We start from the raw sequence: 26347 nt of genomic DNA, 5'->3' as shown, positions 1-26347 counted from the left end.
GTGTATTGATGTCAGTGGTGAAGTGATCTTGCAGAGAAATGAGCTGAACCTCATTATCTTTTCCATCTTTATGACTGAAGGAACTTTTTGAAGAAAAACATATTAAAATACTACTAAAACAAGTAAAAAGTCCTTTTAAAAACTCTACAACTTTGTCATAAGGAATACACTTTTTATATCTATCTACTCATGCAAATATATTTATTACAAAGAAAGATTCAGAGAATACAGATAAAATCAGCCACTGAAAATACCTAACTTCATTCTTATAGATAGTACCACAGTGGTTTTGAATTTCAGAAATATTATTGTTATCTGTCAAGTCTGAATCAACAACTAAAAAAACTGAAGTGTTTGAAGAATGGAACCTTTTCACACAAACTGAAATTACATTTGACCTATCCTGGTTTGGTGTGTGGGTGGAGGAAAAGCCCTGGGTTCTGAGTGCAGGTCACACCCTTTGCCTGTTGGGTGCTGTGCAGTGTGAGATGACTGGCTGTAGAAATACAGCATCACAAGTACCAGTCTGCTGCAGTGAGAAGTTGTCAAGAGAGACAGGAAGACAAAGGGCAGTGAACAAACAGAATATTTTTACTGCTGTCTAGTATAAAAAAAAAAAATCTGAAATTTAAAAAGTCAATTCTAGTGTCTGCATAAATGGCAACTTTGGAAAACACAAAGTGGTATAAGAAAGACCAGCCCAGGTTATTTGGTGAAGGCTGCATAAAATTACATTTTGACCAACTGTGTACCAAAACCCCCGGTGAAAAATGCATATAAAATATAGGAAAGTATGTATTTATGAGTGAGCCAGGGGTATTAGAAATTAATAACATGTTTTTAACCCAGCTAAATAGCCTCTCACAACCTGAAGACTGCAATGGAAACACAGTCATCCCTGATTAGAATGAAATTTAACTGTTGTACTGGTGACTGTGGTTTTATGTCCCAGCAGCTGTAGCAAATATCCTTGGAGCTGGGTTTGAGTACTGCATTGGAGCTCTTCCCATCTTTCCCACAGGATGGAAGAAGAGATGAGACATGAAATTTGTTTAATTGAGAGAGATTTTGACAAGAGAATGGTCATTCATCTTTGATCCAGTTGTGTTGAACACGTAGTGTTCTATCCTGATTCTTTTCATGTTTCAAAGGTAAGTAACTCCTGAAACAGAGAGCATGGCTTTTTATCTAGTCTATTCTAGTAAATTTAAGATTAATGGAAACATTTCCTGACACTGAGATTGACTGGCATGATGTAATCTTTGACTATCTCAGTGAACTTATTCTCCCAGAAAACTGTATTAAAGGTAATTGGTGCAGAATAAAGCAGTGTATTAGTCAGGAGGAAGTCCAGCTCTAGTCAGGAGCTGTATTTTTGTGAACATGTAATCTGCAGAAAATTACCCCCTTCAGCAGTTATTGGCCAGGAACAGTGCCCCTGCTGATTCACATGGGCTGTTACCAGCTCCAGCACAGAGAGAGCTTAACAATGAACTCCAGGCTTACTCACTGGTTAAGTAGTTCTGTGGCTGAATTCCCATTCTCTTAATTAGAACTGGTAATTGTTTTTCTGTGGTTTTGCTTAAGGAAAAAAATAACCAGTACGGGCAGTACTTATACAACATTACCAAGGATTGATTAAAATAATGCAAGTGAAAGGTTTAATGGGATTTTCAGTGGAATTTAGGTACCTTGATTTTTGTAGATAACTTTTCGAGGAAATCCAAAGCTAAGAAAACAGTGAAAATTATCAAATTTAGAAGCTGGGGAAAAAACATTCTAGTACACAAAAGATGCACATTCTTTGGAAAAATGGAGCTATGGAAACATACTAAGAAAAAAACAAATTTGTGAAGTGTTACTCTGCCAGCCATCCTGAACACAGCCTCATACTCTGATCTGCTACACTCTCATAAGTCTCATCCACACTCATCACCAGTACTTTCAGTGAAATTATTCAGGATTGCTGTAATCTGAGTCTCTTTTTTCACCTTGTTTGGTAAAACATGTTTTCCTTCCTTCAGCTGGCTTCATGTTCCCTCTCAGCCAGTGTTGATTCATTGCTTGTATCTCCCAATCTATTTGGGAGACAGCTGCTATCAATACAGTATGAGATGACTGAACAATCTCTGTCAGTTACTGTGTTGTGTATTTGTTGTATGACTGGGGTAGTGAAAGGATGAAGAAATTAAAGAATGAAGAAATTAAAAATTCACTATTCCATGGCTTGTCATCAGATAACTGAGGTATATGTGAATATTTGCAGCAGACATGAGCTCTCTGTAGCTGTGTTCAGCTGTGGATTTTCATTTGTAGTTGGGAGCTTTAATCTACTGGAGACATGAATGTTGTGTTATAACTGGGCTATTGTTGTGCATTTCCCTAGCCTGAGCAGATGCAGTTTGCTGTTGGAGCAATCAAGAAGCCTGGCATTCTGTGACCTAATGGACCAAACCTCCCAGGGCTACTTGCAAGGCAGCTGGGATAAAGTGTAAGTTGTATTGCTGTTGTATTGCTTTAAGATGGAGCTTGGTAAAGCCTGTTTGGGTGAACGCTCTCTGATATTTGGTAGTCACATACGGGCAGAGCTGGCCAGCCTGGTCTTACCAAGGAGCATGGCAAGTCTTTGTTTTTTCAACTCTGCTGCACTAATTTGGTGCCAGATTTTCCTTTACCAAATATCTAACTGTTCAGCACCTTTCTCATCATCAAATAACAAAGACTCAGAAGAGAAAACGAGACAAAATAATATATCAGGAAATAATGTCATTTCATACAGTTTATAACTCTGATAGGATTTCAGTATGACGCCAGCATGGAAATCCAGTGACCTCAATAACATCTTTACATTATTTTTTTCTTGCTCTTTACTGCTCTCCCATCCATAAAGTCTGCTTTATGCCAGTTTGATACTTAGCACTTTTGACTGGTCTACTTTCAGGTCAGGCTCCAGAGTTGTGTTGGCCTTTTAATTGTTTCCTAAATTCACAGTTTCATGATTACTCCTCCAGTAATATCTCACTTCTAATGCAGTCTTGAATTTTTGTTTTTTGTGTACTTTTCCTTATTTGTCTTCCTCAATTTATCTCAATATTGAGATAATATATACTGCTTTTATTCTTTCTACGTAGATACAGGACATCTTTTCATATTTTGCCTCACTGACATTTCTTTTTTAAGCTTGACATTGACACCTATAATTTTGGACTCACATTAGCGTTCATCTTCAACTTGGAAGTAAATCTTATACTCCCAAGACTGAGATTTTTAAGATTCCATATCCTCTTGGCAACTTCATCTCCATGTTCATCAGTGATGGGTCTACACAGTTAGTTAAATATCAGTCTAAAGTGATTTTTAAGCAGAGATTTAAGTGACATCCTTGGTGCTTAAACACACGTTTCAGAGTATTCATAATGGGAGCTCTGGAGCACCTTAGGAGTGGCTTAGGCAGAGAGTGATTGGTGGAGGAGAACCAGGTTCTGGGAATTACTCTTCTAAGGGCCAAGGACCAGCCCACAGTGTGTATGTAACACACCACACCAATCCTGGGACAAGCACTTGAGCCTGCTCTTCACCTCACCAAACAAGCAAAAATCTGATGTCTCATTCCTCATATACATGTGAACACATTTCAAGCACTGGAACAAGCTGCTCAGGATGCAGTGGAATCATCATCTTTAGAAATATTAAAAAATATTCATGGATGTGGGGCAAGGAAAAATACACCATGGAAGGGGACAAGATTTACTGGTGGACTTGGCAATGCTGGGTTAATGTTTGGACTTGATCCTTGAGGTCTTTTCCAAAATAAAAAATTGTGTAGTTATATGACACATATGTTCACAACATATGTGAGAAAGTCCAGGAAACCCTTAACAGTGAATGTTTTAATTTTCTGATCATTGGGAGGAAGTTAAATATAGTAAGTTATGTGGAGGTAAGTTTTGAATCCCTGTTAGACAAAGTGAGCATGCTGATTGCTTTGTTTTGGTCTAAAAAATTGACTAATTTGTAAGACATGGTGTAAAAACAAATAAAAGCAGATAGTGATTTGAAACTACTGCCCTGGAAAAAATGTAAATACACCACAAATGTCTCTGTATTTCTTTTGCAGTAATAAATGCCTCATGCACTCCACTGTGATTTGGTCTTAAACTCCTACAATGGGAAAATAGATTTAATAAACGGTCCCTAAACAGACAAAAAGTGGGATTGCAGTTGCTAAAATTCCAGCCCTTTCCCTTTCCAGTGTTCTGTGAGCAGATGGAGGATGTGAGAAGGAAAGGAGAACCTGGTCCATGTACCAGTTTAGCTGAGGAGAACAGTACTGGCAGTAAGGCTTCTCTGGTATCGAACAGCAATTTGTGTGGACCAGACATGTAAGAAAGATAAAGCTCCAGACAGAGAGAAATTAGACCCCAAACTTTTTAAGAAACTGAGCTTTCGCTTTTCTCATTACTAATTGCCCTGATATTTCTGAAGGCGTATTATGGAATTGCACCCCTATTGTTTTAATCAGTGTAAACTAATTTGTGATTTAATCTGGAATGGGATTTATTAGTTTATGAGTTTCTAAATGTCATCATTCTGTAGTGATAACAGATACTCAGAAGAAACACGGCTGAGATGTGGTGACAGAGCACGGCATAAATTAACGGCTCTTACAAATCAAACAAATTTGATTTAGCTTTCCAGAGACTGCTTTAAAAATATTCTGCAATGAAATAAGATGTTGCATATGGTTTTCAAAGTATTTCTCTTCAAATTGCAGTGTAGTTGCAGTGCTTCTTTTGGTAAAATGTTCTTCACCTAAAGTAGCATATTTCACTGAATCAGTTGCTGTGGATTTCTACACTGAAAGAATTTACTTTAGGATGTAGAGTTTTAGGTGGTTACAAGACATGATGTGAATTCACATTGTTTTTTAGCTGGAGATGGGCACCTTACCTGCCATTGTCTTATGAATTATTCCCCTTAATTTGTCAACAGCAAATAAAATGATTCAGCAGTTATCTCTAGAGACATGTTTAGAAAATAATGTGTATAATAAATAGTTTTAATCTGAGTGCTGCAGTTCATACTCTGCATTTCACTGCATGCAGTATAGTTACTCCAAATTCAAGCCAGTCTATTTAAGAATATAATGACTATTACAAACCCCAGATTTTGTAATAGGAGGGAAAGGCTTTCAAAACTAGAAAGCTGGCTATGTTCCATGGGGTTCATTTGTTGGTTGGTTGGTTTTTTTTGGTTTGGTTTGGTTTTGTGAGGGGTTTATAGGTTGCTTTTTGTATGGGTTGGGGTTTATTGAGTAGTGGCTTTGTTGTTGATGGGTTTTTTTTTTTTGTTTGTTTGCTTGGGTTTGTTTTTCAGCATTTAGCAGGGAAGGTATAACAAAATCTGTTGGCTGGAAACAGAATGTAGACAGACCTGAGATATTTACTCCTAGTGGTCACAAAGGCAGAACCCTAGAAACCAAATTGTTAAAGGATATAAAAATTATTTCTGATATCTTTTTGCAGTTCAAGATTAGATGTGAATCTACATTTGTAGGAGTAAAGTAGTTTCTTACATCTATAAAAATAATGTTTTGAAATATGATTCCAAGTTGAACAGTTTTGTTGTATGTTGCTCAAGGCTAGATTATTTTACTATTTTCTCTCAAATCCATATATGTCTCATCAACGAGATTGTGTGTGCTTCAAAAGACAAAGATCAAACTATACTAGAAAGTTATGTAACATTGATGCCATTAATGTTAAGTTAATCCTTTAAAGCAACAGAGAGGGAGGAGTAAAAGAGAAAGAATATAATTTAAGGGTTTGTGTATAGGCATACCTGGTTTGTAGAAAAACACACTGAAAACATAGCTGTAAGTGTTTTGGAAAAAACAAAATCCAGTTTTTAGTCATATCACAGATTCTTTTTAATACTGTTCAAAAAGTACCTGACTCTACATAAACACCAACTATAACATGATGTAGACAATTGAGAAACAAGCAAGTGTATTCTTCAATGCTAAAATAAATTACATTTGTACAGGTAGAAAGCAAACCAAAGCTGATAAAAATGTTAAATTTTATGAAAAATCATTTTCAGTTCACATCAAAATAATAACTTTACATTCTCTATTTTTAATAGTATAAGCAGCAACAACATAAAAAAGAACAAACGGTCACAGAATGTTTGAAACCAGTTCTTCATAAGTTATTAGCAAATTAAAAAAAAATAATTACAAGCACTTGTAGCCCACATAAATCTTTTGGAATTGGCACCATCTCTCTAAAACATCTATATTCTATATAGATTTCTAATTACAAATACCACCAGCAGCTGCCATATAATCCTATTAGTACATGTAATATACATAGTATATTTGTTCCCATTTGGCAGATCGGAGTGACTTAATGTTTATTGTTTGTTAGTACTGTCATTGCTCAGGTGAGACAAAACCAGCCATATACACCAATTCATCATCCAGATGAATTTTTTACTTACCTTTATGCTTCACTGGCCTGTATCTCTTTTCCTTTTCACAGTATAAAATTGTAAGTGGCAATTGGAGATATTTGAACTGAGGATATAATAATAAACCATGGCAAAAAAAGTGAATTCATGTAATTCAACTTCAGTCTTTACTAAATTAAGTGCACACTGAAATGGGTAGCAGATGAATGATTTTCTTGTTCATGGAAAGTATCGACTTCTTTTTTGGAGATTCATTAAACTGCCAGAAAACTGTGACAAAAATTCTCTGAAATTTTTGGATATATTCACTCACATCCCTTAACACATTTAGAAGATGATTTCCCATTGGGATACCAGATAGAGTAGGACTGACGAAGATGAATGGCAGGAAGGACCTATTCACCAAGCCTAACTTCAGGAATTAACCTAATAAAATCCATCTGCTCTTTGATTCAAAAGAGACTGGGAAGATTATCCTGTCATTATCATTCTCTGCAGAACAAATAGTCAAAATCTAGACTTCAGTGGCCACTATCCATCTTTGATTATCTTTATGTGGATATTAATCTAGAATGATTCCATTGACCCCAATAGATTAAGGGCCAGTGCCAGCAAAGGACTTCAGCACTTAAAATTATTCCATGTAATACATAGTTTTTTGCTCTACTGTGGAGCCCTGGCACTGGTCTCCAATACAATAAAAAATTTGTGGTCATATTATTAGTCCTGAGCATAGTGCTCTGATTTCCCCAAGGAAACAGCTCTTTTTTATTTTATTTTTTACCTGTCTGTTGCACCATCTTTTATCCTCTCACCTCATAAATGATGTATTAAGCAGAATAAGAAGGTTACACACATTCCTTTACAGAACTTGCACCCACAGCTATGCCGTCTTTCAGTTTGGTCTTGTACACTAAAGAAAACATCCACAGGGGAACTCCTCTATCATCCAGAGTGAGAGTCATGGATTGGCCTTCCCGCTTACTCTCTTTTGATATCTTATTCTCTATTTTTAACAAAAGTTTTCCTTTTACACACACAGCAACTTAATAGACATACAAACAAACTAACATAACTTTTTTTTTTTCTTCTTTTAGAGCTCATAACAGTTAGTTAATTATCATTTAGTTTCTATCTCACTTTTGTAGCTGGAAATCAATAGAAGAAGCCAGCACCTTGTGATCAACCAGCTCCCATGGAACACCAACATTTGATTCACCACGTGAAATCACCATGTGATTTGTGGACTGTGGTCTAAAAATCTCTGGTCTAAGGTATCTGCATGAGTCTAGGCACCAAATGTTCAGACAGAAGTACAGGGAAGCACATCTTCAAAGTCATGCAATCATTCTTCAGAGACAATTTAAAAATACAATTCTTCAGTATTGCAAAGACTTCTTCCCAACTGGCCTGCCAGAGTGACTCACTTTATTTCAAAAGCACAGATCCAGAGGTGATTACACCATCACTCTTTAGGGTTGGCCTTGAGCACAAAAGAAATAAGAGATTTTTTTTGAGGTCCCTGTGGTCACGGATGACAGTATCAAATCCTTTAATTCCCTTTGCGGCAGCAGCACTAAATTGGAAGGCAAATTTCAAGCCATTCAGTTGGTACTTGCACATTCTTTAGTTACACTGAGAAGTTTTCATGATTGTAACTTTTGCATTTATGTCTGAAAATCCATGCCACTCTATTTTAATGTCCTAAACAGATACTAGCAAACAAACAGCATAATGAAGTCATGATGTCTGTCATTCATATTTTTTTCTCTTATGTCAAACCCATCAGCTTCTCACAAAGAACTTCCCAGTCCTGCAAATTTCCCACTGGGCTCATTTGGATTATTACTACAGGTATTACATCATTTTTGCCTTCTTCTCCTCAAAACCTTTCCTCCCTTTGTTGAAATTCAAATACATAATGAAAAATGACGTTGATGCACTCCAGTCTGAACAATTAAACAGGATTCTACTTTCTTTTAATGCCCCTAAGGTTGCCCATCTTTCACTAAAAATAGACTGACTCCGAGAGAGTACTATCTCAGCAAGGTTCATCCATGGTTCCTTGTTTAATTAAAATTTCTGCTGTGGCTGATAGGTATGCAAAGATACATGACTCCATCGATAGTGAGAGTGAGCAAAAGTGTTTAAAATTTGGGTTGCACAGCATTAGGGTTTTAGGTTCTTAAAACATGCATTCAGGGCACATGGTGCATCCTCATACCCATATCATAATGACAGTGTACATGAACATTGTCAGGAAGCTCTGAGCAATAGCTATGGCCAGGATGGTGCAGTTTGAGAGCAGAAGAGGTATATTTGTGCTGAGCTTGACAGTTTCTGTTTTTCACTCCTTTTTTCTAGTTTTGTATTTGAGGAAAGGTTTTTTTGTTTGTCTGTATAATCCTTATTTCCACTGCTGGTTATTTCACATTGCAGTGAAACCCATGGATTTTAGCAGGAATACAATTATATTGTCCACCAACATAAAAAAAGACTACAGGGGACCTAAAATGCTAAGGAAAGATCAAGGTGGAGGATGTTCTTGTAAAAACATTGGTCGATAGTTTGAAGAATAAGTGAACAGGTAGTAATAGAATCCCTTTGAAATTCACATTAATTATCTCAGTACACTCTGTTTATCTTAAAACAATATTGCACTGATGGGAGACAAATATTATCATATAAGTCTTCCACGAACAACATTTAAGTGGTCAAAACTCCCCTAATAAGAGGGTTTGTATCACAGACTGATTGGACATGCTTTTCTCTTAAATGTGGGTTGTAATCTGTGACAGAAGATGCTTTCTCCTGAAGACATGGACAGCTAGGGAATGAGGAGACATGCTAGTACTGTGAACCAAGAGGGCAAAACTGAGCTCTAGTCTGGGAACCGTGCAGCTGCACAGAGCTGAGTCCGTGCTGATCAGTCGTGCGAGGAGGCAAGAACTGCATATGGGCAACAAGGACCTTCAGTCATGCCTTAGTGTAGGGATCTGCCTTCTGGAGTAGAGCTGTTTTGTGACCTGCCTCTTCATGCTATAGGCAAAGCTGATAAATGACTGTACCTGACAAAACAAGCATGCCCAGACTGCAACTGGATAACACTGTCTGGCTCTAGAGTCACTAGAGTATCTCTGTGAAGTGCTGGTCTGGATTCAGTCATCTATTCCTTTTCATTTTTAAATGTTGTTGAGCAGCAAATTGGGGTGCAACACATAATAGTGAAACAAGCATCCCAAAGGAATAGAAAATGCTCTTTGCTAAAATATGTGAATGTGCTTTAATCTTTTACTTGTTTGATCAAATATTTATTTTGAACATGGGGGAGAAAAAGGAGGTATGAATTTTGATTACAAAATATTTGTTATCTTCGAAGAAACAAGATTTAAAGGTTTTGAAAATAAAATATAGCAGCCTTATTTCAAGGCTCCCTTCCTTGAGGCTGTCTTCTATATAAGGCTACATCAATTCAACTTTGAATTGAAGTACATTATTCATCACTTCATGCTATCCTTCAATAAAATAAAACAAACCCATAAAATTTTGGCACCTGAGGACAGCTATGTAATGAAGAAGAGAGCCAATACAGTGTGCGTTTAGGGTCTGTCTTACGAGTTCTATGTAACTACACCTATCAAAAATTATTTAGCTACTATTCAAACTTTAAAACTCTTCCCTGCCTGTATTAAAAAAGTGCAGTGACAGTATGAAGTGCACTAAACTGTCCTACCTTGATATAGGAAAAAAAAATTTGAGGAATCCCCTTGTTTCTTCTGTGAGTTGATAAGAAACAAAGATTTTGTTAGTTCATATCTCATTAGGTCTTCTTTGTTTTAACCTTTACTCTGTATTGCTTTGAATGTATTTTTTCTTTTTTTTTTTTTTTTTTTGTCTCTGTTCATAGCTGCAGGGCATCAGCAGCAAAACAATGTTTAAAATTGTTGCTTATTAAGGAGTAGCTTAATCACATCTAAGCAGACTTTGACACAGGGCTTTTTCCTCTATATATATATATGTATATATATATATATATATAAATTATGATTATGATAACTTTTCCCACTGACAGTTAGCATTCATCATAAACCAAATTGATATCCTAGAATTCTGTCATTCAAAGGATGGAGAAAATCCTTAGGGTGTTTACCTGTTTGTCACAAGCAAAGATGGGTATCTGAATAAGTATTTTAACTGGTAACATTATCACGAGGATGTCCATAAAAATGTGTTAATTTCAATAGGGAATGCAGCTATAATATAGCTTAGTAGTGCTGCTAGAAAGAGAATATTCATCTCAACAACTTGCCCTGATAAGGGAATTACAAAACAGTACTCCAGAAAATATTTTTTGCTACTTCATTATTAGTTGGCAACACGGTGAAATAGTCAGGAAATCTTCCTTGGGTTTTGTTGTGAGGGTGAATCCAATGTTAACAAATTGATCTTTTGATACTGATAGAAGAGAATTTCATAAACAAATGCGTAGGTTGAGAAGTCACTTGTAAAGCCCTCCATATTGCAGTCACTCACTGCAAAGCCTCAGCTTAGTGTTATCCACGTGTAACGTATCACAGACACAATATTCTTCAGCAAAAGGTTTTGTAGTTTTTGAACATACGTTTCTGCTTTTTGAGATCTTCATAGAAAAAAAAAAAAAGAAAGAAAGCTTGACAGGTTGGTCCCAGATTTGAGTCTGTTAGAAAATGTACATTCAATGTTTGGTCTTCTATTCTTGATAAAAGATCAAGGTTCACTTCTGGGTAAGGGATCAGAGTAAACAAACAAACCATTGTACAGTTGTTTACAATCTAGTTCCCCGCCCCCCGTCCCCTATATTGTACACACAGTTCATTGTAATACTAAAGCAAAGCACTTGGTATGTAACTGGATTAACAGACTCCTTATAAGCCCTCAAAAATAGATTCAGTGTTTCTGAAAAGCCCATGTTTTTTTAAGGCCACGATAATCTGCCAAGAGTCATTTTGTCTTTAAATCAGCATAATTAATCTGATGTTTCCACCTCTCAAGTGATTCCACTTCTTGCCTTCCATTTCTCAATCTCAAGATGACCCAATGCCTCTCACTCTGTCTGCGTAAACACTGGAGACCTTGAAGACTTGGCTGTCCCCTCACTACTTGCTTGTAGTTGTTGAGATCCAAAGTCGTCTTGAACTACATTCACAGCGAAGAAGAACTTTGAGTGTAATCTCTGATGAGGAGTGTGTCATATTTGGGGGAGGACGGGATACAGAGAGCTGATTCAGAAGCTGGAGAGCTGGGAGATGCACTCCCAGAATCGATGGAGTCTCTAAAAGGAGAAGGAGGAGTTAAAGCCACCAACTCCTCCAGGTCTTGCTTGGCTGTTGGGGTCTCTGAAGTGCCTTCTTTGATGCTGTCATTTGAAGGTTTCCTAGCAGACTGTGAAGCGCCATTGACTTCAATGGCAGGAAGCGGTTGGATCTCTGCGAGCGTGGTCATTGTTGTAGGGAGCTGGATTTCCCGTGGAATCAGGTATGAAGAGCAGAGAGGAGCAGCCCCCATTGTCCCTGGAGTAGGTGTTGAAAGCATCATAGAGTTCAGCTCGCTGATATTGGCTGTAAAGCGAGTAACAACACTACTGATCTGCTCCATGAGGGAGCCTTGAGAGGAGCTACTTCGCTGAGGAGGTTCTGACTGGAAGGTAGGGGCTTCATCTTCTGTTCGGCTGACAGAGGCAGTTCTGTGGCTCAAAGTGCTGATTGGTGAGGGAGTCTGTGGTCGGTACTGAGCTGGGTATTGCTCTTCGGCTTCCGAAACGTCATAAAGCGTTTTGGCACTAGCCTCGGGAAATGTAGCGCTGCTACTGTGTCGGCTACTATCTGTGCTTTTAGAAAAAGGCTTGATCACTGCAGTTTGGTTGGGGTTCTCTTTTTTGTTGATGTGGACTGACAACCTCTGCCAAAGGTGTGCTCCTCGGCTGCTTTTCTCATTCTGGGCCCAGGAAACCGATTTCCCATTAGAGCTGTAAGCACAAATGAGATAAGATGGTAACTTGCAACAAAGTTAAAAATATAATTGCTGTATATCAAGGGTATATGGTATTTCAGAGTATATATTTATCATAAACCTGATTGTAATTTCATCTATATCTCTTTATTGCAATATATCTCTACCTATAATTTATACCTTTATGTTCTAGGAAAACCAGCAGTGTGCTCATTTCAGTTGTGCACCCAGCCATCACCTGTCCTGCGCTAGTTCATGGCCACTGCTGACCCCTCTGTTGAGGCCCCTGGGACATAGACAGTGTCCATCCTGGGGCAGAGAGCAGCTTGATGGCTTCTCTTCTGTTGGACTGGTGTCAGGAAGAGGGCCTGTGGGATTGAGGGATGCATAGAGGAGTGAGGAAGAATTAAAGGCTTGAAGAGAGTGAGTGAGAGACTTGGACAGGTTAGAGTGCAGGGGCCGGTGTGTGGGCTGGCCTGGGAGCTTTCAGTGGTAAGGAGCATGGTGTAGTGTTCTGAACATGGATTTCTGGTATGGGGCAGGGGTTGTAGACTGGGAGATGAAAAAGCATAATCTGTTAAGGCTGGGGAAAGAAATCTGTTTATATCCCACTATTTGGAAGCATTGGAGCAATACACAGAAAAGGGCTATACTAGTTGTAGGTAATGGGTAACTTCTTATTCAAGGTACCTGGCAAGGTACCTGCCACTAAATTAAAGAAATAATTAATTTTTTTTCAAATTGCAGGTCAGCTCAGAGAATGAAACTCTGTTCCTGGTAGGAAAGAAGTACTAGACAAGCTATACAAGTAGCTCCTCATAGTAACATGAGTTTGGAGACAGCAATAAACATTTTGCTCCACTTTTCTGCAAGATGAATCCTCTTAGGGTAAATTCTCTTCAGATCCCATCATACTCTTTATCAAAGTTACTTATTTTTCTCCTCTTGGTACCTAAGAAAAGCCATCTGTGGCCTGTATAAACATACACTATTTCCTTTTACATCTTCCTTAGTCTGATGTGATGGTGTTCGCACATACATTAACATATAGTTCTTGGAAATAAGGAAGATATTAGAAACATTTCTTAGCTGAAACAGACAATGACTCTGAAATGGTGTCAACAGGAAAAACAGTCTACACATGCAAACAAACATGATTTATATGTAAAATGCATCAAAACTTTAGACAGTTTGTTTTCATTGCCAAAACATTTGCTATAGCCATTTAGCATTTTTGAATAGACAACAACATTGGAGACCCTAGCAGATTATTGCAAATTTGTTTTTTGTTTGCTTTTTAAATCTGCAATAGATATCATCACGATAGCCTGCAGCCTAACAGTTTGCAAAACACATACTTGACTAAATACAGATAATTTTATACTAGTCTTCATGTGGATGTTTATCTCAAACTATCAGTTTAATGGCTTTTCTGGCCATCTAGTAGAAAAAGTTGCATACTGAATGTACAACAAAACCTCCTGGTGGCTTCACATCTGTGATTACATTACATGAAATTACGATGGATCACGTAAAACAACACATGCCAACAGATTTCCCCTTCAAAAGCAGCATGACAGAATCCAGTAGACAAACACAATGTAAAACAGTGGATACTTTAAGAGAGGGAGGACTGGGAAATGATCTGTATAAGTACATATGGGTTCATCCCTTTGCTGAAATGGTCACCAGGATGTTATTTCTACCTTGGAAGTTGACTGTTAGGTCCCTACTCAAAAATGCCAGTCAGAACAGCTGGTGGTTTGTAACTTGCTGTTCAGACAATCCCTTCCTTCTGCTGTACCCCAATCAGCAAGAAGGAAAAGTAAACTCTGTCCTGTAGCACTGCTCACTTTGACTCTCTGAATCTCTGTGGGTCCAGTTCTGGACTGAAAAGGAGCTGTCATTAATGTCTTAGGGAGTAAAACTGTTTCCTCTGAGGACCATGCACTTGTTTCCTTGCAACTCATGCTTCATGGGTGTTGAGAACTGTTTGAGAGCCCCGGCTCACTGGTCATGCTGAGTCCTGAGCTCAGTGGGAACTCAGTGACAGTAGCAGGAGCAGAATTTTCATTGTTTAGGAGATGAGATCTTGCCCCTAGTTCCAGTATGATGACCATGTAACCTTGTCCCAGGTGCTGCTGTGTTTGACCTAGACTAGGAGGGAGAATGATCTGGCACTTGTAACTTTCTGATCAGGCAGAAGGAGAGGACCCAGATCCAGTCTTGGATGTCCTCCTGGTGAAGTCTTAGAAGGACCTGTGACAGATCTGCCTGCCACAGGGCTGAAATAAATGCCAGTAACATGAAGGATTAGTCAATGCAAATAGAAATCCTTGCCCAAAGAAAGTGGTATATTCTAGCACCTCTCCTGATTTCAAGCAGTGGCTTAGTACAGATGTTCAAACCATTTAAAAATGTACTAAATGCATGCAGATATTTTCATGGCCTGAAGGTCAGATTATAAGAGTTTGTGAAGGCAACATGCTCCTCCCTCCCTGGTCACAGTTAAAGAGGCAATTATTAAGGAGGGATATGAAGCTGAAGAACTGGGGGAAAGGGTGAAATCTGAGATTGCATCAAGCCCTTGGCAAAGACAGTGAACAGTTAAATCTTCAGTGGAGCACGTCACCAACCTCCCTGAATCTCAGTTTGGGTTTGGGTCAGTCTTGGCTGATGTGCTCACTCACTTCTTTTGTACTCTGCCCAAGAGTAAACTGTGCATGTGTCTCTCATGTTGATCCTAGGGCTCTGAAGGAAACCCAATGGATGTTTAATGTAAATTTTGTGCAAAATCTGAAAGACTTGGCCATTATTCATTGAAAATTCCTTGACATTAAAAACTGAATAGGACACAAACACTATTCAGCAAACATGTGGTGGGGCTGATTGGGGGTGATTAGAACGGGCTGCCCAAGGAAGTGGTAAAATCAGCATCCCTGATTTTAGTCAAAACATGCTTGGATGTGGCACTTGGGAAAATGGTTTGGTGGTGAATACAGTGATGTTTGGTTTACAGTTGAAATGATCTCGGACATCTTTTCCAATCTTTTTGATTTAATAGTTTTCCATAAGGAATGAACCCTATAGCTAAAGAATTTCTGCATCAGAAATGTATCCTATGCTTTATCATGCTGCACCTACTTACTAGGAAGCCAGCCCTGAACTGAAGTGTGCAGTCATTTATTGCCTCTGTGAAAGGAGCACCACTTGTTTTCTTATATTGGCATGAAACTGGGTTGTGGGTAAATTGCTGTGATAATACTTTAAAATCCTGCTCTAACTGCATATTGATTGGTACTCTGTCAAGTTAACTGGAAACCACAATGCTCACAGCTTAAAAGAAATAAAGATAGATCACGGACACAGAGTAGGATGTCTAGGAATGGATTTGTTTACATTGGCTATGCCCAGCTCTGCCTTGACTCTTCAATGATGGGAAAACTTTAGGGTGGTGATATTTTAGATTTTTCTTGTAAATAGATTTTGCCTCCATCAGTTGAATATGGAAGAATTGCACTTTTGAACTCGCAAAGGAATTCCACTACAGAGTTTGGCTGAATACAAATTTTTCTACCCTACTCTGTTCATCTGCTGGCACATTGCACTGAATAGAGCAGAGGAGAGTGCAGCAAACTTCAGTCAGTGATATCAGAATGTTAGCTTTGGTTTTTTTTATGGTTTTGGTTGGTTTCATTTTTCTTTTTATTTAAGACAAAGCCTTTTTTAGCGCTTTTTTGTTTTAATTTATTATAGGTTAATTAGGTTCAGCTTTATGCACAAGAGAGATTTCCTGAGAACGAGACAGTAATTGTTTCTCCATTGTCTTTACTAAAAGCTGCTTTGATTTTGATAGATTCACTTTTTCCCTGACTGCTAGATCTACATAATATGTACAAGAAATGAAATTGCAATAAATGAGAGAACTTTTGAAGTAGCTGATATTTCAAATATTTCTTCTACAGTTGTCCACTCAATGACAGAATAGCAATTAGTTTTGTTTCTCCTTTTTTGCCTGTACTGAATCGCTTTAGAGACACTTGCGTTTTGTTTTAAAGGATTTTTTTCTGTTCATGAGAGGTATTAACTACTTTTTATACATGTAGGTATAAAAAAAAATATTCCTCTCTCTTTACATATATTTTTTAATTGTCTAGAATGGATCACTGTGTCTTTTGTTTTGATTGATGCAGTAGAAGTTTTGTTGCAGTATTTTTTTCTGTGTGGTATGATTAATTATGAGATGGTGCATAGGTCTACCACAAGTGTTTCTTTAGTCAGGTGCTAGTGAACCGAATTTGTTTTGTAAGATACTTCAAAATGCAGAAGAAATGAAAAACAGGAAGAGGAATTTACAGACACAGCAGCTGGAAACTCTCATATTTTAATAAGGGTGCCATTCTCATTAATTACCCAGAGCTGCTAAAATTAATTCTGATGCTGAATGTCTAGGGACTGGGACTGGGGACATTTACTGAAAGCATATGCAATTTGAAAATAAGTCACTTGTTCTCTTAATATCCTTGACTGAACAGGAAACTAGGAAAATCAGTTTAAAATTATGGAATTCATTATTTTTAAAGAAAGCTTAGAATGTATAGCTGCATAGTATTATTCAGTAATGGAAACTAAAATATAAGTGAAACCACAAAAATACAAGGGAATTTTTGTTCTCTGTCACATATTGATATGGGTATCTAACTCCAAATTTGAAATGGTACAACTACAAAAACCCACTGGACAATAACTGGAGGGAGACATGTATGATATATTTGTAACTTATTCTCATGTGACTACAATAAGGAATGATTTCAAATTCCTAAATTTATAAGTCCATGAATGAAACTTCATATTTTAGCACACTGGTCTAAATTTTATGGAACTAAACTTGGTAGCAAATTTGTGCCTAGATGTTTCAATGTCTGAAGTGTTGCAATTAAGTTATAGCTCCAACACTGTGCAGACTTCTCAAGTCTTTAAGGGAGAAGTCTTCCTCTGTTATCCCCAGAAGCAGCTGGCAGTGATAAGCAGGATAAACTTCTGTACTTGGCTCAGCCCATATAACTTTCTGCCAAGGAGAACCCTTGTTATTCAAAGTAAGTAGAAAGAACCTGTTCTCCTTTTAGACTCCTCTGCTGAAACCTTATTAAAGTCTCAATGATATAATTACTCTGCCTGAAAAGGATTTGTGTGCTATCTGTAGACTTAATTAAAAGCTGATTCTTCATAAGGGATGGTGTGTGTCTGTGTGCACTTGTGATGAATTCAAGTAGGGGCATTTGCTTTTGCTTTCATTTTGTCTCTTCCAATCTCAGATCGTTATTTCTTTTGCTTGTAGTGACCCAAATTCTTCATCCTTGGGAGAATGCAAGTACCTTGTAACATGCTAAAAACACTGAAATTAAATAAGTGGTAGAAGTGGTGAGCTTCAGTATATGAACTATGGAGAAGCAACTCATAGTTTCTCCCAGAAATATAGGACAACCTGGATAACTGGATGCAGAACCAAAGATGTCCAAATTAGCTCAATTCTAGCACTTTAAAGTTTTATGTTTTTGTTATTCCTCTAGTTTTAAAGAGCTTTTAAGAAAACCTCTACATGCCTATGTAATTGTTTTCCTAGGTAAAAGACAATTCTGCCACACACAAATAACCTGCTAGTGATATATCACTCAAGTTATTTAGTTTAAACTAATCTCATACTGCTTTTTTCTATGGAAATAAATGACAAAACAGGAAAGAGAAATGCAGGGCAAGAAATAATTTTGTCGTGTCCTGAGTTCTAGAAATATACAATACTTTGCAATTATTTTTCAGAGTAGTTTTCAGTTGTGAACAGCAATTATTTATATTACTCCACAAATTTTAATCTATTGATACCTCCTTTCTCCATGAAAATCCCAGCTGACATTTATATGAGTGACTTTAATAAGTAAGTAGGAAAGAAGCTACAAAGTTAGAGAGTGTTGAAGGACAAAACTTTTGCCAGTGACCTCATAGAGCAGCCACCAGTGATGTTAATTCTGTCAACTTCTTCAGCAGCATGCTTGGTTAGATTGGGAAATGGAGAGTCTGGTGTCTGAATGAAACATTTCTAGTACATCAGTGATCATTACCTAAAATGCAAAAGTGGTCCTGGGATGAATCTTCTTTCCTCTACAACCATGACCTCATTGTGGTTGTTAATTAAGGTAACTAGAGTTGTGTTATGCTTTTTGTCTGAAAAATGCCGTTTCAAGCATCTCTGAGCACATCTCCACTACAGTGGAGCATTCTGTTCACAGGATGGAGAGAGGACAGTGACTCCTCTGGAACTCTGAGTTCTGCTCCCGATGTAGAACATGCTTTAAGGTGTTTTCAACATTACTTGGTCAACATGACTTTTCATTGTTTTCATTGCTAAAGTTATGAAATGGAAACTGGGACATATAGAAACCATCACCTCGCCTGTCACTGAAATCAAGTGTACAAGCAGTGCACAAGAAAAAGAAACACAAAAAACACGCACACAAACAAAAAACCAACCAACAAAAAAAAACCAACAACCTTTCCAAAGTTGTATCTCCAAAGTCAAGAGCTTATTTGGCTTTTATCTTCTGCAAAGACTATGCAATTGAAGGAATTTTGAAGGAATTTTACATGTTGGGCATGCCTGATAAATAATTACAGAACTATTTTTGCACACAGGACTTATCAGCAGGAAAATTGCTCCTGTGAGTTATTAAGCAGTTTCTTATTCATTGCATTTAATCAAATAAAAATTGTATATATTATGGAAGAAATGCAAAATAAATGATGCTGTGATGCCTGCTATGTGAAAGCTTCAGAAAACATCTCATTCCACAGTTGATTTTACCATATATATGTGAATGATACAGGTGATGTTCCCTAGTTAGAAATAGTCTTAAAAAGCATCACATAATGTATCCGCTACTTCTATTTTTATGTTATTTTTCATCTTCATCTTCATCTTCATCTTTCTTTCATGAAAAATCCAGAGCCACTTGTAATACTAATAAAAAGAGATATTTAGGCCCTGATGTGGAAAATATCAACACCTGGGTTGGAAAACAAATAAAATGTTGCACAAGGGATTTGAGGGCATGAGCTGAGCAACACTGTCCAGTGTGAATTGCATGGCATTATTTGGACTGAAGTGTAATTATTTGGACTGTAAGTGGGATTTGGTCAATATCATGGGACCTCTTTGTCCTGTGAGATGATGAGCCTTTTTCATCATCCACAAATGGGCAGGCCCCTGTATCTGTCTATCAATTTCCATCTGCTCTTCATCTCAGTGACTTCTAGCACTGGTCTGATACTTACTGGGACAAGAGAATGTTTCTGCTCTGCAATGTCTGAGTTCTCTCTGGGAGATTCCCAGGCTATTCAGTGGCAGCTCTGCTGAGCTCACAAAATTGGACAAGGACCACTGGCCAGGACATTGTGGCTGGAGACAACAAAACACAGCCATCAAATGCAATTGCACTCTCTTTTAAGCAGCAGGTGTTCTTAACTGTTTGAGTAGGTCTTGCAGCTGACAGTCTTGCTGTGGAACTATTAGACTGACACAGTTTCCAGTCTTTTTGACTGTTAGGGCATCCTCTTTAACAGGAACCTTTTTCTCCTCTCTACTTGACTCAGAACGATTACAGTCTGGAATGCAAACAGATTCTTCACTGTGAAGATATAAAAAAGAAGTTTTTCAAGTGTGTATATATGGCCAGGTAAAACAAAGCTGAATACTGTACAACAAAATACAGTTTTCAGACAACTACATGTATTTTTCCACCCTTCAAAGTTCCATTATATATTGATTGCAGATAGCTTTTAAATGAAGAATAAATATTTCTGAAGGCAATGCAATGTAAAAAAAAAATAAAAAATAGACTACAGATGACACATAGACAAGAAACCATTCCAGTTGACAAAAAAAATACTTTGTGTACAACACTCAGAAATCAATGTTTCTGATGGTATTTTACCTGCAGGAGCCCTCACGTGTGTGCTATGTGGTGTGAGTGTTGATGGCCCTATGTATGTGTGTGGATGCTGTACCCAACATAACACTGTGCAAGTGTCTCACTGAACACCCTCCTGCAATGATAAAATTTACCAAGGGATGTAACACTTGGGAAAACTGACGGTACAATTTGGTCACCCTGTGCTTTAAGGTTACACTTAAAAGTATCCAACAGGGCTGGATAAGGAATGAGTAGATCTTTTAATAAATGGTAAAATGGTTCTTACATTTAGTAAAACATAACACAATGGCACAATGCTTCTTAAAAGCATTGTTTCATGAAAGATGTATAACCATCTTTGGCATGTATGTGCTTATTCATTTATGAAAGGACATATATGGAGAAATGAAATTTCTGTCCCATGGGAAAGTTCAACTTTTGAAAATCTCTCTGGACTCAAAATAGAAGAATTGCTGAAATCTCTAAGTATTTCACAGATTTAAGCAGTTTGAAATATTTCAATAGAAAGACATCAAAATGGACATACTAAAGCAATTCATTCCAGTAACATTGGAAAAATGTTTAGCATTTAATATTCATTAAATTTTAATGTTAGTGTTTAATGTCATGCAAAATATAATGACAAAAATGTAGATAAATATATGAATTAAATTAAATGGAGAAAGTTTACTTTAAACTGTATTTAAAATTACTTTGAAACCTTTCCTTAAAACTACTGTAAAACTCAGCACTTTTCATAAGATATTTTGCTTGAGAAGAACCGACATTTTCATATTGAATATGTTTTCATTAATCAGTTTTTCTCTGCCCTTTTAAAAAGTTCTTTTGGTTAGACTCAGTGTAACCCCTAATATGCACTGGACCTACCCTTACTCCAGGTTTGAATCCTGCTTCTTTTCATCTGCCCAGCTAGCAGGTATAAGATTTCTCCTCCCCAAAGCACCATATTGCAACAACATCACACAGGACATGTGGTTCAGATCACTGGAATGAACATGGTGCAGGGATTTTTTTGGTAGTCAGATGGAACACAGAAATCAGCAGTGGCAACATGTTTTCTTTTTTCTTTCTTTTTTTTTTTTTTTTTTCTAAACATATTTTATGGGATACACAGGAATTACAGACAGAGGATCTAGTCTGGAATTATCCAGGGCTGCTCCTTCTGTTCACAGACATATCACACTGACCTAAGGCCACTTGCTCTTTGCTTACCTGGTCATTGTAGCTCGCCCACCATTCCCCATACTCCCTTTTGGGGTGAAACACTCTATTTCCGACTTGTGCGGGGGGGCCAGTCTCCTGCCTTTGTACCTAATAAATCACGACAACAACAGGAGCAAACAGAGAGAAGTGATTGTGTGCTCAGCTTTCTTTGACAGCTGCTGTGCAAAGGGCCATGCACATGAATGTTACTGTGGCAGAGGTAGAGAAGAGTGCAAAGCAGCTGTGGGAGTGGTGGAACAACTGCATAAAACCCCAGAGCAGTGTTAAAGCAAGCAGGGTTATGCAGGACAGGTGCTCACCGTTTTCTCTGTATCTGTATCTCTATACACGGGCAGTCAAATGGTTTTACAGAATAAATAACATGCTAACACTTTAATATTTTTTGAAGTTAGCCCAAAACTGTTAGAGAGAAAGAGTTTAAGGGAAACAACACTTAAATTAAGAATCAGCTGATGGCCATGTTCTCATTCCTGACTTTTTCCTCTGAGTCTACATCTCTGTAATTTGTGTCTTATTCCACCTTTCAATGCAAACACCAGTGTAGTGGATTAGTTGGGTAAAATTTGTATGGGCTCTCAATTCATGTTGTGAATGGGAATTCCTCTCTCCACTGGCAACAAATAGATGACTTACTGAGATCTAGACATAAAGTCAAGTGAGATCAACCCCAAACCTAGAGCCCAGTGAAGTACTATGTATATTTTGTACACAAGACCTTGCACTTTGATGAAAAAAATCACTTGGCTAAATAGTTTAATACTTGATTATCTAATTAATTCATGGGTGGGATACAAGATAAGACCTGGTCATTGTTCACTCACTGAACACTCAGTTGGGATGTGAGTAATGTAGAAGTCTCATACTGTCTCTCCTCCCAGCAGTGAACTTCACCCTAACCGTACAAATTCTTGTGCTAGATGTTGAAATACCTGTTTAAGTCTTTTAAGAAAATTTTGGTCAAAACACCTGCATGTGTCTTCTCAAAGAGGTTGTGATATCCCACCCCCAAATCCTATGAGCTGCACTGTGGGCTTTAAACACACTTCTGTGGAGAAGCTTGTGTATTCAACACTGTTAAAATCACAGAATAACAGACTTTATTGTTTCTCGTTGATTAATCTGATCTAGATAACCTTATAAAAAATTACCCCGTAAAAGAGAAATAACCTGTGTACAGAGAAAGTGAACTAAATATTGGATGCAGTTGTAGTAGACCCTCAGATGCAGTGTATATTGCGTAAATCACTGATGGAGAAGCTTAGTGAATCTGAGAGTGAACCAGAGACAGAAAAATGAGGTGTATAAGTGCAAAGTCCTTTGGTTTACAAATTATAACCATACTGAAAGGAGGAACAACAGCAACTTTGCAGACTGGCTACCAAGGTTTCAACACAATCCAGAGGGTGGTATATGTAGTGCTCCCAGATAGGCACGAAGCTCGCACAGGACACATATGTACTAAATGGAAGTCATTCCTAGAGCAGAGGAAAAAGTGGATGGGCTTAGAAAGTAGATATATTTACTGAAAAATACAAATGAAGTCAAGTTGGATCGTACAAAATTAATTCAGATAGCCAGAGAAAAAGAGGAGAGAGAAAAGAATGTGTAGAAACTTCAGAGGAAAGAAAAGGAAATAAACTTGGAGTGAAGATGCTAGACATCAAAGAAAGTAGAATTTAGGAAGAACAGGATGGAAACACAATTATGTTTAGACTAAATAACCACAAGAGATATTTTTGCCTAGAAAGGCAGAGGGAAATAATCAAAACTAAGAAAAACTGGGACACTCAAAATGCTCACAATAAGCAGGATTCTAGAAAGTAGACAACAAAACAAAACAAGAGGTAAATGACCTTAGTAACCCCATCCTGAAGAACCTCAGGTTAGGATGGATGAGACCCAGATAAATTAGCCCCCACATTAGCATAAATTTCACCACCATGAAAATCAGCTATGAATCTCTCAGATTTATCCATCCACTCAAGAGCAAATTGCACCATCAGAAACAGCACATTGTCTCATAAAACCTCAAACTCTTGAGCCATAGTATCTATGCTGCCATTCATTCAGTGATAAATGCCCATGTAATTATGAAGTCAATGACCAAACTCTAATCAATCCTGCTGGTGTGGAAAGTGCATCTAATGGTTGAAAGGAAGCTGCAAAATTCTTTAAGTCATCATTCTGGAAAGGCTTACCCAAGGTTCTGCGTAAAATATTTTGAGCTCTCAGAGTAGACACAGGAAATTATTTTGGCTCAGAATATTTTGTGTCATCTTTAAGTGTTTTTCTCACATCTTTTGATGGGGAATTGTGATCTGTGTAATTTTTTTGCACAGGAGCAAGTTTTCTTAGGGAAAATGTTAAATGATAAATACTAATATGTTTTATAGGTGTTGATCAGTGACAGGAAATTTGAGAAGTAATTCCCAGTAACTCAATCACTTATCCTTTTTGCTTATCCTTTTGCCAAATGCTTGGTCACATCACCATCTTACACAGCAGTGCTCTGCTCTCTCCAGAAAGCCTCACTAGAGAGAAAGAAGCTCCTGGGCTGAGAAACCATGACTGTACTGCCTTGGTTTTTAGTGATGTCATTGTCCATGTAGGAATGTATGGTAGGAAACACCAATGACACTGCTTGGGTTTGAAGGACATCTAGACCTTTCTCTGGCCTTCTTCACCTTCCAACAAAAATCCTCTGGTAGACCAATATTAATAGATACAATGGGAAACTAAGGTGGAATATGGGTATCATCATCCTGAATGAGATCAGTAGTGATTCACTAAAATCTGTAGAAATCAGCTTTTATGTATGTGTAGATCCCTATTTTATTTTATATATTTATTTTTTAATTTTTAATTTATTTTTTTTTTTGTCCCTGCACTGTCAAGTCTCTACATATGGGCATAGATCCAGGTCCTGGTATCCTGGTAGCCTTGACTTCATGTTAGGGTGAGACCCATCTTTGTTCATGGTCCATTTTACCTCCCCTCTTTCCCGGTTTCCATGCAGAAAGTGTTGGATACCTCGATCAGCAGCACATTCCATATGTCTGTGCATCCCTTATCTGGAGGATGTTGGCAGGCCAGACCTAGGAGTTGTGCCATAGCCTACATTTGTGAATAGTTTGGCCAAAGACATTGTTGAATGCTTGAAAAATAATCTATGGACAGAATAGATGGTAATGCACAGATTCTGTTAAAATGCCCACACTACACAGGATGAGAGATTTCTCAAAAGACAAGAGCTGGCAGTAGCAAAAAGTAGTTTTTTTCAAACAATCTGTTTTCTGAAAAAAAATATAAAATACAATTATAAACTTCTATATAAATTATAAAGAGTTTTTACTTTTTGACATAAGGGGTTTTTTTTCTCTTTTTCAGTAAAAAAGTTTAACTAACTGAAGATATCTCAAGGTGTCTTTAGGTTTTTAAAATGCAAATCAAATGTAATTTATTGCATTGGAGTTGGAGAACTGTCACCAATCCCTATTTCAAATGCAATCTCATACTGCCATGCAGCAGTGTTATTAATTATTGAGCACCCAATGTGTGTTTGACACTGTCAATTTACATACAAGCAACATATTTTACCTGCAATATTCCTTGGTCTTGATATTAAGAAATGATGAAGAACTTAGATTTCATATCAGCAGAGTTAAAGCTAGCCTTTAGATTAGGTAAGACAATATATGTTTAAAGATTTCTGCATAAATGGTTAAAGAATGGAATATGAAAAATATTTAGTGTTTTTACAGTGGGGGCTGCTTTGAACTACAAACATACTGTGTTTTTGAAAATCGTTTCTGTGAGATTGGTCATGCTGTCTTGAAATTGCAGCATATTGCGCTGACTGTTTTGAGAGGGCCTCTGTTTATTGTGTGAAGTTTCCCCATTTATGTAATGGCTAAAATAAATCATATATTATTAAGCATGCCACTTTTGTAATTAAAAAAAAAAATCAACATAGAACCATTACTTGCTTATTAGCAAAATTTCAGCAAGTAAAATTGCTTTAGAGCCAAACTCAATTTTTTTTTCAAGTGCAGCATAATATTTTACTATTCTTTAAAACTTATTCTAATTAAGCAATCATATGTAATTGCAGCTGGTGAATTAAAATGACATTTTTGTTGGAATGATATACAAAGCATTATACTGGCTCAAGGAAAGATTCGACTGATAGCAAAATATTACCAGCCTGTTTAATTCCCTTGTTCCAGAAAGGTTTTTTCTGATATGTTGGACAGGATTTTCATACAGTGGAGTCTTACCTCTGTAAACATTCAATATATAATGCTATAGTCAAACTACAGCAGATTCAAATAGTTATATACTATAGACACATATAATGTTTATATATTTTAGCAGACTTCTGCCTTAAATTTCAGTCACAGTCATGTAAAGGTATCTGTCACCAAACACATCTCTCAGCGAGATGAAGTGCCATCTCTTCCACCGGTCCACATCAACATCCAGATGCAAGTATAAATACCATTCATTATAATTCACACGGGTGTTCCCACAGTGGCAGACTGCTTCGTGACTTGGTGGACCTTGGAAAGAGGAGGGTGCATGTCATAGTTTTCTGTTTATTAGATTAATTATAGTGCATCAAATTAATCACAATGCCAGTTTTTATCAAAATTTGCTGTGGAAAGAAACAGAAGTTCCTT

The 26347-nt window shown here is 37.3% G+C and overlaps 1 protein-coding gene across 8 annotated transcripts in view; it reads right to left on the bottom strand.

The window, feature by feature from the left end:
• Nucleotides 1-5904: 5904 nt before the first annotated feature.
• GRM5 (glutamate metabotropic receptor 5) overlaps nt 5905-26347 on the bottom strand; it is a 242013-nt gene continuing 221570 nt past the window's right edge. For 6 of the 8 annotated variants that reach the window (XM_086882176.1, XM_086882179.1, XM_086882178.1 and 3 more), the window contains 2 exons: nt 21657-21755; nt 5905-12475 (listed from right to left, as the gene is read on the bottom strand). In XM_086882176.1, coding sequence (XP_086738302.1) covers nt 11653-12475; nt 21657-21755 — 922 coding nt within the window. In that variant the 3' untranslated portion in view covers nt 5905-11652. Of the gene's footprint in view, nt 12476-19976; nt 20139-21656; nt 21756-26347 lie in introns of all 8 variants that reach the window. The other 2 variants (XM_086882181.1, XM_086882180.1) reach the window with 2 other exon arrangements.

This window comes from Cyanistes caeruleus, chromosome 3 (assembly GCF_971803275.1).
Source record: "Cyanistes caeruleus chromosome 3, bCyaCae1.hap1.1, whole genome shotgun sequence".
Classification (NCBI taxonomy): domain Eukaryota; kingdom Metazoa; phylum Chordata; class Aves; order Passeriformes; family Paridae; genus Cyanistes; species Cyanistes caeruleus.
Note: the sequence above shows the minus strand (reverse complement) of the source record. Positions and strands in the feature narration are given on the sequence as shown.